The sequence below is a fragment of the Alexandromys fortis genome, unplaced genomic scaffold (genome assembly GCF_014885135.2).
Source record: "Alexandromys fortis isolate MF-2015 unplaced genomic scaffold, M_Fortis_MF-2015_v1.1 scaffold_21, whole genome shotgun sequence".
Lineage (NCBI taxonomy): Eukaryota > Metazoa > Chordata > Mammalia > Rodentia > Cricetidae > Alexandromys > Alexandromys fortis.
Window position 1 is genome coordinate 13,781,054 of NW_026067905.1, and position 16,647 is coordinate 13,797,700.

A 16,647-nucleotide genomic window follows, 5' to 3' on the forward strand; every position below is an offset into this window, starting at 1 on the left:
GGCAGGATCCTCGGGTGACTGGACTGAAGCCTGGGCAAAGAGCAAGGAGACAGAATCAGCCTCCACAGCCGGGGACACATAAGCAGCTCAGCACTGTGGGCTGTGAGGGCAACTGCTGAGGTTTGCGAGAGCTGAGGCTGGAGGGACCTGTGGGCTTCAGATTGCCTGACAAGCCCATCAGGATGTAGATTCCGGGGTCCTCTCCATCCCGAAAGAATGAATGCCCATGGAGGAGACCACGGGAGTACTCTTTTGCCAGTGACCAGGGAGTCTGCACGTGCCTTGGTCCGTCTTGTCCCTAGGGTCCCAGGTACCAGAGGGGCACAGAGCACCGAGTATGGTCCCCACTGAAGAGATGTTCGAATGTCCTGCCTATAAGACCTGCTGCTGGGGCCAGCTGCCTCCTTCCTTCACCACATGCCTGCCCTATTACAAGACAGGAGAGCTGGGGAAAGACAGGTTTCCAGCTGGGCGAGCTCCCTTAGTCTGTGCAGCAGGGCACGGACAAATCTCCCTTACCTTGTTTCTGCTTGGCTGGACTCTAGCCTTGTGAGCTGGAAGGACATTCTTTCTCCTTTCTCTGTCCTAAGTGAAACCCAATTCACACCTGGGCTCCTCAGCCCTGCTCAGAGCACCGTGGAGAAGCTGGGGAGGAGGGGAGGCCAGCCTGTCCTTCACCGAAGGTGAATCAGAGGCTTTTAGGAGAGTGGTCCCTGTAGCTGCTCAAATGGATGAGGCGCTGTTTGTTTGGCCGGGCACTCTCACACCTCGTCTATGCTGTGTATATGCCCACCAGCTATCCTCTGCTTGTTCTGAGCCCCCATTCTCAGCTACACGACACCTCACCTCAGTCAGCTGTTCCTGAGAGCGGTCTACATCACCCTGCATTAGACCGACCTGAAACTAGAACACAAAAGTCGACATGCCTGCCCCTTCCTGCTTCAATTTTGCTGCAAACTCCTCAAGGTCATAATCTACGGTGCTTCCTTCTGTTCCCCAGTCCCTGACACACCACAGGAACTCAACAGATATCTGTGGAAACCAGCAGAACCTGGCCTAAGAGAAAGGCATCCTCTGAAATATGGATGGCATGATGAAGCCTTGCTGGTTTGTTTGGGACAGGTCTTGCTATGCAGCCCTAGTGGGACTGGTACTTCCATATAGCCCAGGCTAGTCTCAAATCTGTGGCATTCCCTTTGCTTCAGATTCCTGAGCAGTGGGATTATAACCTACCACACCCACGTGACAAGATGATTTAACATAGAATGTAAAGAATTTGCTCTTTGCTATATTTAGGATTGGAGGCTTCCCCTCTTCCCTAGACAGATTAATGTGTAAACCGAAGGTGACTGTTTACGTCCTAGAGGGCTGGAGGGAAGGCAGGGCTCCTTTAAACATTAAACCTTCCTTGAAACTTTCAGAAATCTGCCTTACAGATCATTAACTTCTGCCGCAGGAAGGGACCAGGAGCCCTGGGGAATTACCTGTGGGGGTCTGAGTTCAGAGGAGCAAGGCACACTGCCTTGGAGCCAGCTGTGTGGCCCAGAGCAAGTTACTGTCTGGACCTCAGATTTCCACATTGCCAAAGTGAAGGCACACTATATCATTCAAGTTTTGTAAAGCTTTAAGAGCCTATGAAGTCCCTTAGTTTTGTAGGTCCCAGTGGCAGGCAGCAACTGTACTGGATGCTGTCTGACAAACACATAAGAGGCTAACCTGTTTTACCTTGGACAGCAGGAATAAGGTATGGCAGGTAGAGGGCCACCCCCTCCTTGGCAGCACATTTTCTGTATTGAAAAATGTACCCCCCAGATTATTAGCATCATTATTATTCAGTTTTATGTGTATGGGCTCTGTGACGGCTATCCTTAGTTGTCAACTTGACTGTATCTGGAATGAACTACAATCCAGAAATGGGGGCCATACTTGTGGTCTGGATCTTGAGGCAGTAAGAACACCTTTAATCTGAGCCACAGCTTTTGCTGGAAGCTTGTGTAGGGACGAGGGAAAAAGGAAGGGGTTGCCCATTCTTCGCCTGCATGCCCTTGCCTTGGCAGCACATCCATTCCTTCGCCGGCGTTGGAGCCCACTTCCTCGGGATGCCAGCGTACACAGAAGACCAGCTGAGACACCCAGCCTCATGGGACAGAGCAACTACTGGATCCTTGGGCTTGTGGTCTTCCTACCTCTGTTTTCTTAAGTGTTAGGATTACAAGTGTGTACAACCCAGTTCATGTAGTGCCAGCATCAAACCCAAACCCAGGGCTTCCTGCTTGCTATTTCCCGGCTGAGCTACATCCCAACCTGATTCGAAGTGTTTGGTTTGTTTACTTTGTTGACAGGGTCTCACTGTGTAGCACTGGCTGGTCTGGAACTCACAGAGATCCACCTGCCTCTGCCTCCCGAGTGTGAGGTGTGTGCCACCACCGCCCAACTCTATTTGAGATTTTAAAGACTAAACATCTCATATGATGCTACAGACACGAACAACCGCACTGAACAGCGTGATGATCGAGGTCCTTAAGTCCTTGGAGACCTGCACTTTCTAGCTTGGTCCTGACTGTTCACTGTATCTGCACAAAGGGACAATAGTGCTGGACTCCTGAAGTCACAGAATGCCTGCCCAGGTAGACAGACCCCCCCCACACACACACACCATGATTTGAGTCAGCACCATATCGTGATGTGATCAGCATTTAAACCAAAGCAGAACTGCCTCGTTTAAGAAACTACTTATTCTGGAAACATGGCAGGAAGGTGCCTCTGACTCTGCTCACCAGAGCTGCATGAGTTGGACTCGCTCACTTATACCACTTATACGGGGTTTGCCCTGGATAACATCTCTGGTTCCTAAATTGGTCCTGCTGTCAGTTCCTGATGGTCTGCTCCGATCAGGACCCATTACCTGCCCAGAGTCTCCCTCCCACAGACCAGGGAAGGCAGACATCCTTTTGGTTTCTGAGTACCCAGACTGAACCCAGGACCTTTGTCACACTAGGCAAATTCTCTACCCCTGCACTACATCCTCAGCCCATTTCTTCACTTTGCATTTCGAGAAAGGGTCTCACTAGATTGACTAGGTTGGCTTTGAACTAGCAGATCCTCCTGCTTCAGTCTCGGGATCAGCTGCGATTACAGACCCACAGCAGCGCACGGGGCAGAACTGGCTTTTCGCTTATGTGCCCTGCTCAGACCTTTAGTTTTGCGCAGTAGCTGCACTGCCTTCTAGCCGCTGACCCGCACAAAAGATTAAATACTCTAGTTGAGGTAAAACGTGCTGGCGAAAGGGACGATGAATGAGCGTGTTCTCTTTTCAGAGGTTTTTGATATATCCTGGTTCCTCTTATTGTGCCCCCCCCTCAAAAAAATGGGTTTGGACATTAGAGAGACGTGGTCACCTCCCTCTTGTTCCATGAAGAACACTCCATGGATCTGGGGTACAGTTGCCAGCCCTCTGCCGCTCCTTCAGCAGGGGCCTGAACCCAGCTCTGTTTGAGAATCTTCAGTGCCCGGAGAACCGGTCCCTTCCCAATGCGGCTGGCAAGGCAGACCCCACTTCTGGCTGCCAGGGTGAGCAGTCCACTCCGGCTTGCTCTGGCATCTCCGCAGAGAGGCCGCCAATAACTTTGACCTCGGAGGGCGCCCAAGGGCGCTGGGGTCGGTTCTTCGGGGACGTCCGCCGACTCCACCCGAAACGTTCTCAACCGCCAGCGTTCCTCAGCTTCCCTTCCAGCGGAGCTGGTGTAGTGGGTTGAAGCGTGGCACCTCCGGCGCCCTGGCTGCGCCCCACCATTACCTCGGCTCCTCTCCGCTTTCGCGCCCGCGTGCCCAGGGAGGGTTTGCTCGGCGCCCGGGACACGGCCCGGTGGCAGCCGGTGCGCCCCACACTCGGGGCGCATCCTCCTCCGTCTGTGAGGGGAGCCGAGCCGCGGCTGCTCCGGGATCCCAGCGTGCGCCCCGTAGGAGCGGCCACAACCCCGGGAGGAGAGGGAGGCTGGGGGTGGGAACAGGCCGAGGTCGCGGCTCCTCCAGCCCCTTCCGCCGCCCCTCCTCTAGCCTTCCTCGCCCTCTCTTCCCGGTCCGGCCCCTCAGGCCGCCCGCCCGCTGGGCCTTTCACCTTCTGGCGAAGCCAGGGAGTAGCGGTCGCGGCGAGGTCTGGGGCGCAGCGCGCTCCCGCCAGCCCGGCCTCGCCTGGCAGGCCCCGGGGCCGGACTCCCCGCCTGCCCGGATTTAGGGCGAGTCCTTCCCGGGACTCTGCAGCGGCCCGGGACGGGGAGCGCGGGCTGGGGCCTCGCCTCTCCGAGGGATGCAGGGGATGGAGGCGGCAGTGAAGCCTGCGCGCCGAGCTCAGTGAGTACGGAGAGGAGCCGGGCGGGGTGGCGGGGCGCAGAGGGGACCTGGGCCGCCGAGACCCGACCTCACACCGCCGTAGAGCCGGAAGGGTTGAGGAGGCCCGCTCTTCACGTCCATTTTCGTTCCAGTTTTCCTGACTTAGAGCGTCGGTGCTGCGTCAGTGCTAGGAGCGGAGGGCTCCATGACCGTCTTCCGGAAAGACCGTCCAGAGGCCTTCACCGGGAGCGTCTTGTTCTTTAAGGTCTGCAGACAATAATTTCTGGAGTGCAGTTCTAGAGTTTACCGGCCCTGAAGATCTTTGGGTTTTACTAAAAGGGCTCATGTTACAATCCCAACCCTGGCCTCTGGATTGGACCTCAGAGAATAGGTAGCTGGGCTGCAAAGATAAACCTAGTGTAGTCTAGATCTCTGGTTCTCAACCTTCCTAATGTTAACACCCTTTAATACAGTTCCTCATGTTGTGCTGACCCCCAACCATAAAATTATTTTCGTTGCTACTTCACAACTGTAGTTTTGCAACTGTTGTGAATCGTAATGTAAATATCTGTGTTTTCCAATGATTTAGGTGACCCTGTGGAAGGGTCTTTCAACCCCCAAAGGGGTCTAGACCCACAGATTGACCCGCTGCTGTAGATGATCCGGTAGAGGAGATGACTTCTGTCCTAAAGACAGTCCTTAAACTTCACAGATTTACCTCCGTGAAACTTGATTTATATCCCCGAAAAGCATATAAGCTGATTTATAACAAATGACTGTAGAGGAAGTTAACCCTTTAAGAACTTCTTATGGTGGATCTGTACTGTGTGAAGGGAGTGATTAGCTCCTCATCTGCTATAATGCATGGATTCTTATCCACGGACTTTCCTTCATATGGGACACATCTAGACGGTAGGATGATCCCTCAGAGCGGCCTGACAGAGTAACCATTAAGACCCAGGAGCTTGGACAGTGAGTAAGACAGTTGCTTCTTTCCTTTTGGAAGGCTGTTGGAATCAGCCCAGCCACCTCCGGGCTGTGTCACACTGGTGAGGCTTGTGACCTCTGCGGACTCAGATCTTACCTAAGAACAAGGGGCTGCCGTTAAATGCTAACTGTCCTGGCAGAGCCCTGGGCTTGGAGTGAAAAGCTTTTGGATACAAGTTGGACTTCCCCCATGGCATCCATGGGGTGTAATTTCTCCATACTTCAGTTTCCCCACCTGTGAAAAAAAGAAGATACCAATAGCATTCTAACACAGACATGTCGGAATTATTTTAGAGAATGTTGAAATGTTTGAAAAGTCTTAGTTTGTGACTGTCCCTGTCTCCTCTTGAGTACGGCTTGACCCTAGTCAATGACTTTTGCATTGGGGTTGGCATGAGGCTGGCAGGCACCCCTTCTACTGGAGGCCCAGGTCCTTCACCCAGAAGGAGGAGCATGTTGGCCATTAGCCAGCATTCTCCGAGGCCATCCTTTAGCCCAGGGTTGGGAAATCACACTGCTTTTTCACAGTACTCTACATTTGTCATAGGATTTGTTGTTTGAAGCCTTGCTTTGCTTGCCTGTAAAATGGGGTTAGAAAAGCTAGGAACACAGCACACATAAGGCCCCAGACCCTCGGAGGGACTGTTGACAGTTAGTGGTTGCTAGGGAAACTGTCATTTTCTTCAATAGTGTAAATACTGGTAAGTTGTCCATGCTCCAGGAAACACCCCCGTTCCCCTCCTCACCCATGAAAGAACATTACTCATAAGTTCAGCAGTCATGTGTTCGTACTGTTCTTTGACTTGTCCTTTCCGGTGTGTGTCCACGTTATGTAGTGAACACCCCTCTACTCTGTCTTGATATCTAAGCAGGGGTCCATATCAGAGCACTCTGGGGGACCAAGCAGGTTCCTGGGCCATCCAGGTACAGGGTTTCAGCTTCTCCTTTATCCTGCAGAGCATTCAAGTCAGGGAGCAGAACAACCAAAACCATGCAAGTGACTCCAGCTGTGGCCAGAAATGGTCCAGAGCCGCTGGACAGAGAACCTTTCCCAGGACCCACGTTCTGCCTCCAGGGAGACCGGACGCCTAGCCTGGTAGCTCCCAAGCCTCCCAGGACATGGAAGCTGCAGCTCCAAGGTCCTTCTGTGCTCGAGTCCAAGGTGAAGGCCTTGAAGGAGAAAATGACAGCAAGGAAACAGAGGGCAAATCCCTGCCCCACTTCCTATGAGCGTCCATCGCCCCCCAAATCCAAGTGCTGCCAAGTCAAGCCCGAAGCTGTTTGGAGCCTACTTGAGGGCTCTCCTCTACCAGATACCCTGGTGGTTCCCCATGCTCAGAACCAGACTGATGGGCAGCTAGACAGCAGTGTTAATGAGAAGAAGCCTGCCAGGAATGGTGGATCCAGGCCATCTACCCCTGGCCTCGGGAGCTGCAATGGACAAAGCCTGTGGTCTCCAGAAGCAGCGTGGCTGCTGGCTGATCATGGGGATGGCCCAGCACCAGGATCTGGCTCTTTACAAGAGAGCCCCAACAACCAGGTTTCTGTGGGTCAGCCAGAGGGGCCTGGTCCCTGTAAAACCACCCACCTGAGCAGCCTGAAGAAGAGAAGACCCTACCTACTTGGAGACGGTGTGGTGACAGAGGGAGATCTAGACAACAGAACCCTAACAACCTCCAAGGAGGACTTAGTCCCCAGAACAGACCTGCCAGACATGTTCGGGAGAGCTGGTGGCCTGGAGGCGCTGGGCACCGGGACAAACGCTTTGTCCCTGTCTGAACAGGTGGAAAGGAACCGCCTCCTGCTACAGGAGATGCTGAAAGTTTCCAGACAGGGTTCTTCCTCGGTGGGAAGCCCAGACCGGACTCCATCCTGGGACAGGGCTGCATCAGGTGAGTCTCATTTTGCTGGCCTGGTTTGGAACAAGTGGGAACTTGTAGGGAAACTGGGAAGATGGGAGAACACGATAATGTCACCCATATAACCGGTGTCCAGCTGGAACATAAGGTCCTGTTATAGCTCACAGGCAGCCTTAACTGCCTCACACCCTGTGGCCCTCCAGATCAGTGGGAGGCCATCCTTTGTGCTTGGGGACAGAGGCTATGTGACTCTTCCCTGTGCCTTGTAGCTCTTTGCAGAGTGGCCTTTTGCTCTCCCTCTGATGTTGTCCTGTGTCACCCCCGTTGTGCTTTATGTCCTCGGGTGGGCTAGCAGGCAGGAGCACTTCCCTGCAGAGGTTGGACAGAGTGCCACAGGAGCACTGTTGCGGGGGTGTGCTCACACTCCAAAAGACATCCTTGAGCTTTTTCATTGCCTTACCTGAGGGCATGTGTGGGGTCCTCTCCAGCCACTCTGGGTTCACTCAGTCTTTGTGACCGCCTGTGCCTCCACTTCTCAGACCAGAACCTGGGTCCCAGTTCCCCACTTTCTAATCCCATCATCCTGGAGATTAGACTTCAGTGTGTGAATTTTGGGGAACATAGGCCTACAGCCCACACAGGGAGCAGAGCATCTCTCCCGTGTTCACCGAGTAGCAGCTGACAGCCCAGTTGGTGGCTCTGTCCTGATCTCTGCTTCTGCTCTGGGCCCTAGAGAGACCAGCGGGAGACGTGGACTGGGACTCGGGCACCCCTCTGCAGGACTCAGGTCAGAGAAGGTAAGGGCTCCTCCTTACCTCCATTCCTCTTTTACTCTGCCCTAGAACATCAGGGAACCTTGCAAAGGCCCGAGGATAAAAAAGCAAACCTTCACCAGTGGATAGTGGCCACGGCCAACCATCGTCCTTGAGACTCTGTGGACGGTACCGCTGGGTGCAGAGATCTGCAGAGCCTTCCCATTACCTGCTCTGTGTCCTGGAGGCTGTTTCCCCCTGTCCAGGCTTCTGTTTCTTTTGAGCAGGAGGAGTTGAGACGTCATAGCTATCTGATTAGTTCACAGGGTTATTGCAAAGCTGAAGGGCATGGATGTGAAAATTCTTAGGGAAAGTACAGGAACCCAAAACTCTAACCCCTCCTATTCTTTCCTTAATCAGAGGAATGTGCTGGGCTCAGGATTAAGGGTTTCCCCTCCAGCCACTCACTGGGGCCCAAAGATTGTTTTCTAGCCCCTCCATCACTGTTTCAGGGAAGCTGTGTCCAGAGTATGGTGGGTGGATTGAGGCGCTGTCCTGTGCCTCGAAGAGTGGAAAGAGAGGTGTGGTGGGGGCTACGTGGAGGTCTGAACAAATGCCCACTCGGAGGTTGGCCCCAGCCTTAGCCTTTGCTGGGATGTTGGCCCATGAGGCTGAGCTGGGCCCTGGGACTGGGAGTGGCTTGCATTTCCACAGCTGCACATGACATCAGTCTCTGCAGAGTCCCATGATGTCTGCCCACAGCTGTCAGCTGTGTTCTTATTGGTGGGGCTGCTCCCCATGTAGCCTATTGTCCTCCTCAGAACCCGGGTAAGACCTCTGCCTTCCTTAGCCCATGCCGGCTGCTGTAACAAAACGCAGCAGGTGACTTAGAAACCTCGGGCATGTCATGCGTGCAGTTCAAGGGTGGTGACCAGTCCCCATTTCCTGATCCCATCACACTGGGGGTGAGATTCCAACATGTAAATCTGGGAAACATAGCCCCATCTCTGCTTCTGCTCTAGCAAGCTGAGGGTGCCCAGAGTCAGGTAATCAGGGTTGCGCTCAGCTGGCGGTGGGAGAAGGGTGTGGAAAGAGGAATGTCTGGCCCTTTAGCCCTCTGTATTTATGTCTGGTCTCTTTTGCCTTCCTGGCTGCTGTCCTCAGCCTCTCATCACATCCTTATCTGCCCCTGCCCCTGTGGTCTTCAGCATCCTCTGTCCCTGTGTCCTCTCTGTAGCTGCATCCCTGTGGAGCCCTCCCCCTGCAGTGCTGCGCTCTCCCACTCACCCAGTCCCCAGTCTCCCCTGGCCACCCTAGCTCCCTCACACGGGGAGGACTGAGCCAGGAGAGGGAAGGACTTTCACACATGCCTGTGAGGATGTTTAGAGCTCCCAGGACTAGACTCCTAGTTTAGTTTAACCTGGCAGGCCTTCTCTACCCATGGGCTATGTGGCAGGGTCACGCATGAGAGTCAGGTGTGATGGCGCATGGCTGGCATCTCGCCCCTTGGCAGGCTGAGGCAATGGCCGCAAGTCCCGTGCCTGCCTGGGTTACATAGTGAAACCTTGTCTCAAAAAGAGACAGACAGACAAAGAGATCTCAGGTATGGCTTGTATGTATATGTACTATATGATTCCCGTGTGTGTGTGTGTGTGTGTGTGTGTGTGTGTGTGTGTGTGTGATATGCTGAATCAGTGTATTTGTCTGAGGGGAGATACACACACAGAGAGAAAAACAGACAAACTTGTTTTAGGACCCTGTTCAAAGACTAACAAAATGTCTCCTTTGAGTGCCTGGCATATAGAGCCACAGGCATGAAGGTCAACTCCCTGCTAGGTAGAAACTGGCTGAAGGGTCAGGGAGCATAGATTCAAGGAAGAGAAAGTGCCAACCCCACTGCGATACCCCAAGACATTGCAGGGCTCCCATCTGAGTGAGATGGTCTTAATGATGCTATAACAACGGAACTACATTGCCCAGAGACTTGGCTTCTCTTGGCTCTGTGCCCCAGGAGTGCCACAGAGCATTTGTGTCCTGGGCTCAGGGTCTGTGCTAGGAGTGTAGGACCCTGGGCAGAGCAGTGCTCTGAGGTGGCAGCTGACCATTTCAATGTGCCGTGGCACAGTGGCCACCCACCAGCGCATGCCGTGGCACAGTGGCCACCCACCAGCGCGTGGCGTGGCACAGTGGCCACCCACCAGCGCGTGGCGTGGCACACTGGTCACCCACCAGTGCGTGGCGTGGCACACTGGTCACCCACCAGTGCGTGGCGTGGCACAGTGGTCACCCACCAGTGCGTGCCGTGGCACGATGGCCACCCATCAATGTGTGCCGTGGCGCTTCACTCTTAAAGCATTGCAGACCTTCTCAGGGCTTGAAAAGCAAATGGGTCTGCTTCCCATTCAGTCAAGTTTAGAATCTGGATAATTCATGTTATAATCAAAGAACCGTGACAGCCAGGTTAGCCCAACATGCTCCTAATTGTTACTGTTCTGCAAGGTAAGACGGCTAGCTCACGGAATGGTACTGATTGCAGAGTCCAGTGTTGGAGTCTGGGGTATCTAGACCAGCTTGCTGCAAGGCCTGAAGGAGTCAGCCATGGAGGTGAGCCACCTAAAGACTCAGGGCCTCAGATCCTGCAGGAGACCTCCATCCCCTGTGCGCAGGGTTGTTCTCTATTAAGGGTCAGGCTTTTGCTCAGCCCTCTGGGGCTAAAATATACTAGTGGCCAGATGACAGAGCAGGCCAGCCGCTGCCATTTTCACCCTCTGGCTCTGCGCCAGGTGCTGTGTAAGTGCTGTTTCTGCATCCCACTTTGCGCACACATCTTAGTCATTGTTCCGGCTTTACTGCAGAGAGCCTCTAGAGGAGGCCAGGTGACGTGGAGTCAGGACTTGTTTTTTTTTTTTTTTTTTTTTTTATTTTTTAAAGATTTTCTGTCTCTTCCCCACCGCCGCCTCCCCTTTCCCTCCCCCCCCCAATCAAGTCCCCCTCCCTCGTCAGCCCAAAGAGCAGTCAGGGTTTCCTGCCCTGTGGGAAGTCCAAGGACCACCCAGCTCCATCCAGGTCTAGTAAGGTGAGCATCCAAACTGCCTAGGCTCCCACGAAACCAATAGGTACAGTAGGATCAAAAACCCATTGCCATTGTTCTTGAGGTCTCAGTAGTCCTCATTGTCCACTATGTTCAGCGAGACCGGTTTTAACCCGGGCTTTTTCAGACCCAGGCCAGTTGGCCTTGGTGAGTTCCCGATAGAACATCCCCATTGTCTCAGTGTGCGGGTGCACCCCTCGCGGTCCTGAGTTCCTTGCTCGTGCTCGCTCTCCTTCTGCTCCTGATTTGGACCTTGAGATTTCAGTCCGGTGCTCCATGGAGTCAGGACTTGTACTCAGGCCCCCAGGCCTCTGCTCTGACTGCCTATGGGGCACTGCCTTGAGCTGTCCTTTCCATGTCTCTATAGGCCAGCCCTTGGGTAAGCAACCCTTGGGCCGGGATCTAGGGCCTTGTGTCTCCCTCCAGCCTGGCCTGCTCTCTGCTGTGGGAGGTGGAACCCCCCCCTACTGTCACCACTCTGCCCGCTGGCACTGCCCGCCCCTACTGCCAGCAGTGCCTTTGCTGGTGCCTTTCTCCTTGAATCCCTGGAGGCAGAAACAGGTGCTCATAAAATGTCCGACAGAGGCAGGCAGGAGAGAACTGATGGAGGGCTCCCCGACAGCTAGAGCCTGTGCGGGCTTGCAAGGGTCTGGGCGGAAGCCGAAGGAGCATTCCAGATGGAAGAGGCTGAAGAGACACTCAGGAGCATCTGAGGTGGAATGTGTGGTGAGCTGTGGAGGGGAGAGCTGGAATGAGAGCTCATCTGAGTGCAGAGGCGTCCAGCGGACTCCCTCCTGCCCCCACGGCCTCCTCCTGCACAGAAGGAGGACCTTAGCTCCTGGAAACACAGTGGATGTGAGCCCTGTGGGACCTGGGAAGAGGGTTTGGAAGCCATCTTGAGTCACTGGCTAGTTTTTTTTAATCTTCTGGGCCCAGAGTGTCAGAGAGTTATGAGCCCTGTAGCAAGACTAGGGGACAAGACACTCAGCTCCAGCATTCTAGGGAGCCTAGAGGTTGTTGAGGAACGCCCAGGGCAAGAAGTCACTGAAAGTGGCTGAACCCCATGTGGCTTGCTTACCCTTATCCTGCACCAGCCATGTAGATGTACCGACACAAAGAAAGCTCTGCGCTTGCAGTCCCAAGAGACTCAAAGGAAAAAGAAAACACAGCAGAACAGTACGCCAAGCCGTTAGTGCTTAACCAGTTCCCCAGTGCCCAGTGTTCTGTCCCCTGTGTTGATCCCATGGAAAGCCATTGCTGGAACCTTCAGGTGTACTGTCCCGTGCCACACTTGATTCCACATGCAAAATTCTCATTGTGGCTCCATCCTGAGCAGGGAGGAGCTCACAGAAGTAGACAGCTTCAAGGTGGGACTAAGCTGACTTTGCCAAAGGCCTTTCTGGGAATGTCTCAGACATCTGCCACTCTGGCTGCCCGTGTGCCCATGAACTCAGACAGTGCTGACCTGGCCAGTGTCAGGCCTTGTTCTGGGCTTCATTGGGGGATTTGTCATTGTTCTTTGGGGATGTAACACAGACCTGTTCTGACCTGCCAGAGACCTTTCTTCCTCTCTGCGGAAAGAAGAGCATGGGCCTTCCTCTGCTCCCTGCCAGCCTCCTCCTGTCCCGTGTGGAAGTAACCTTTCCAACAGAGCCCATCAGAAGCTTTTGACACTCTAGAGCAAACCCAGCAAGCCCTCTCAAATTGCCCGCTGATTGTCACTTCTAAACATGCCTTTTCCTTGCCAGCAGCAGGGTAGTCTCACTGGCAGGTGACCTTAGTTCATGCTCCAGGGTCCCCACACCTTGAGTGAAGGGGTAGAAGTGACACCGTGCTAATAATAGAAGCAACAGTAGTAAATGCTAACCATGTGTGGAGAGACCATTTCTCCCAGGTTAGCAGGTGAGGAAACAGACTCGCCCCCGAATGCACTCAGCAGTCGACACCACTAGGAAGAGATGGCCCAGGGCGGAGGATGTGGGCAGGTCACCCTGACACACTGTAAACCTCCTCCTTAGGTTCATCCTGTGGCTGTCCTGAAGGCTGAAGAAGGGTACACCTCAACAAACCCGTGTGTTCCAGCCAGTTCAGACCCATTCCTTGTTCCCCCAGAAGCAACAGTAAAGACCTCTGTTCTTGGCCAGCAAGGCTTTGATATACACGAGTGGAACGTAACTAAGAAAGGCCTTAGATGTTCTCTGTGTGCTCCGGGCTCTCCCATCACTGTTTGCATCCTGGAGTCTAGTCCTGATTCACATTCCTGAGGTGAAGGGGTTAACCCCAGACTTGCTGGAGCTTATCAGTGTAATCCTGGCTTATGCTGGCTGCATAGAAATGTCTCTGTTCCCTTGACTTTTCTGACTGTGAGAGCTACGGTTCTCCTGATCTGCCCAGCTCTTGGGTGCTAAAGTCACTGCTTAACTTGTCCCCGCTCTAAGAACCTGGCCTGGAGCAGAGGGCCAGAGTCACAGGCTCCCTTTGTCGTCAGGATGCAGCTAGCAGAGGGGTGGAGGCAAGGGCTCGGACACGTTGGTGGCCTCGAGCTTCCCCCAGTAAGTAGTTCTTTGGGTGACCATTGCACAAGAGCCAGTCCTGCGGTCCAAATGCCCCCTAAGTGGGGACCTCAGACCCAGACTCAGGGTAGCGGTGTGAGCCTTGCTCTTTTATAAAAGCTCATGCTCACTGATGGGAATCTGAGACCCTGGAGGAAAAGCACTCGGCACCTTATTCCTGTGCCCTGCCCACAGAGGTAATGGACCACAGAAACTCAGCTTCAAGATGGTGATAAATACTGTTTGTTTGTGGGTAGTATTGCCTGTGCCTGGCTGCACACTGCCTGACTTGGCCAGGAAATTTCCAAAGGAATTGAAAGAGCTGGGATTGTGGGTTTTAATTCATGATAGGAAGGATTGGCTCTGGGGCTCCGTGCCTCCCTCTGTCCAGGATCAAATGAGAATAGAGTCTTCCTCAGTTGGAAGTTTAAACCCCAGCTTTGGGGAATGGAGGGCCATTTGTGGTGAGGAGATACCTGCTTGGTGTGTTTGATACCTGCTTGCTCCTACCCTCAGGAGAGAGAGGCCTCCCACTCTTCCCCAGCTGGCAGAGCCCCCATCTCCTGGGTGCACAAAGGCATCCTTGCTTTGCTGACCTTGGCTGCGGTCTGTGAAGGTGGCTGCCACTCTCCTCCCCGCTTGCTGGGTTGCTGCTTAGATGCCTCCAGGCGGCCAGAAAGCCTGCCTTTCTAATCAGTGGAGAAACCAGCTTTGTCTGCCAGACTGAGGCAGGGCAGTAGATGGAGGGGGTGGGGGGTGGACAGCTGTTCCAAAAAGGAAACAGCAAAGCTGGAAATGGCTTAGAAACCCGGGGGCAAGGCTGATCGCAGCAGCATCCGGCCAGCTGCCGAGGGGCTCTCCTGCCTGCCCACCAGGCCTGAGACAAATGCCCGCCGACAGTCGCAGAAGCACAGCTGTCACCGGAAGGCTGCGAGCATGCAGGCTGGCAGCCAGAGGCCCGCGGCTGCAGGAGAACCTCTGCCTGGCATCCTCATTATCTCTGCTGTTGGAACCGGAGCCCCGGGAGCACAGCTGCTCTCAGCTGCGGTTTGGGGAGCTCTGGAAGCCATGTCAGGGGAGCCTCTCCTGCCAATGGAGGCCTCGCGGGGGCAGCAAGCCTGGAGAAGTACTTTTTTTTGTTTTTGCATCACTCTGCTGAAGCCCTCCTTCCGAGCCTGGCCTCGCCCTGCCAGAGCTTGTGACACAGATGGTCCTTTATGCTTGCAGCCTTCCCCCTCTGGCCCAAAGCGGTGTTCAGAACACATGACAAGAAGAAAACAAAACCCGTCATCTGCTCAGAGCCAGTTCAAGGGTGTCCCAAGGAGCCCCTGTCCTGAAGGCCTTTGTCCACTCCTGTCATGAGAGTCCCCCATACGTCCCGAGGTCAGGGTGGAGCATATGGAGGTACCCCAGGTGTGAGAGCTAAGCCCTGCTGAACCTTTGGCTGAGTTCTCTTTCTGGGGACTCTCCCTGTGAGCAGAGCCAGGCATGTGTGACAGCGTGGATGCTGGAGTCACATCAAAGCCTGTCTGACCTCAGCCGCAGACATCCCTGCTCTCCCTGGCGCCCTCGGAGGAAGGGGACAGGATGTGAAAGAAGCTAGAGACTGGGGCTGGCTGTCCTCTGCATCACTCTGCTCAGTTTTCAATTGATGTCCGACCTTGAGCGATGTGTCAATATTCCCCTCCAGTCCATCCGCCTAATCTGTCAAGTTCAGGAACACCTGCCCTCGTCCAGCCCGGCTGTGAAAAGCGAACTGTGCAGAGAAAGCCATCTTGTCACGGGGAATGTGGGTTGTTCTTACTTCCATAACCCAGAGCAGGTGGTGTGTCACTGTCTGGAAGACAGCTCTGGACTGACCGGGGAGGCAGCACATCTGGTGGGCGGGGTTCACTGCCACATGACCCTTATCAGGAAACCCGAGCTATGTGCTGGCTTGTTTGAATCCAGCCTAGTTTCTCCTGCCCTGAGTCTGTGAGCCCTGAGCTGACTCCCGGCAGGTCTGGATTGAGGCTAAGAGGGAAACACCAGGACTTAGAAAACGATGTCTGCTGAAGGCCCGAGACTGACAGGCAGTGCCTTGGCCCTGTGTCTTTCGTAGGAGCTGGGGACAGTTCTGTGTGGGCTCCCGTGGGTGTGTGTGGACTCTGAGAGACAGAAGGAGACAGGGAGACCATGCATGGAAAGACCATCTGTCTGGGCACAGGCCCAGATCCATAACCCAAGGACCTTCCTTTTCCTCTTCCCAAAAGCTCCTGCTTATGCCCCGGAGGAACAATAGGACAGCCAGACTCCCCTGCCCCTTTTCCAGCCCCTCCCAGCAGATAGCCAAGGTCAGGTTGGCTCCCCAGCTCCTGTCTGAGCTCAGGGTGTTTCCCAGGCCTCAGGGGGTGGCATGGGGTGGGGAGGAGGGAGCCCTATGTGTGAGTTAGAAGGGGAAGACTGTGTATACAAGGCTTTTCCTGGCAGAGCTGTGCTTGGTTCCGTTAAAGCCTCCTAAGCCGTGTTATTTTCTTTTAATCCCTGTGCTGTCCATCCCGGCCTGTGCCACCCTGCAGGATCTGCGTTCCCAAGCTGGAGCCTGTTCTGAGTGCCAGGGATGAGGGAACCAAGCATCTGACTCAGCATGCTCGCATGAAGGCCAGGACCCAACCACTCCGAGCCAGCCATGATATTGTGCCCACCATTGCTCAGGGCAGCCGGTGAGTGGAGCCTAAGCCAGGCTGGCCTGGGAGGGCTTGTGGCAGGGAAGGATCACTAGCACAAATAGTTCCAATATAGCCAAATGCCTTTGTTCTCTTCTCTTCTCTCCCCTCTCCCTCCCCCCCTCCCCTCCTCTCTCTCTCTCTCTCTCTCTCTCTCTCTCTCTCTCTCTCTCTCTCTCTGTGCGTGTGTGTGCATATGTTTTCTGTGTCAGGCACTTGCCATGATCATTTAGTCAGTCAACACACCATCACCCATAAGATGAGCTATAAAGACAAATGAACTATGTGACCTGAGCTCTCTGGAGGCGTAGAGATCACAGTCTCCAGGGAGAGATACAGGGAGAGTTCTGGGGGTTCTAGTGGAAGAGGGGA

The 16,647-nt window shown here is 54.3% G+C and overlaps 1 protein-coding gene across 4 annotated transcripts in view; it reads left to right on the top strand.

Moving 5' to 3' along the window:
• The first annotated feature begins 4,026 nt into the window (after positions 1 to 4,026).
• The window catches only part of Kiaa1614 (KIAA1614 ortholog), a 30,986-nt gene continuing 18,365 nt past the window's right edge, over positions 4,027 to 16,647 (top strand). For 2 of the 4 annotated variants that reach the window (XR_007590548.1, XM_050135155.1), the window contains exons 1-4: positions 4,027 to 4,350; positions 6,274 to 7,208; positions 7,909 to 7,972; positions 16,129 to 16,272. Coding sequence is in view for 3 of the 4 variants with exons in the window: in XM_050135155.1 (XP_049991112.1) it covers positions 4,307 to 4,350; positions 6,274 to 7,208; positions 7,909 to 7,972; positions 16,129 to 16,272 (1,187 nt within the window). In the remaining variant the exon portion in view is untranslated. Of the gene's footprint in view, positions 4,351 to 4,481; positions 4,595 to 6,273; positions 7,209 to 7,908; positions 7,973 to 16,128; positions 16,273 to 16,647 lie in introns of all 4 variants that reach the window. The other 2 variants (XM_050135154.1, XM_050135153.1) reach the window with 2 other exon arrangements.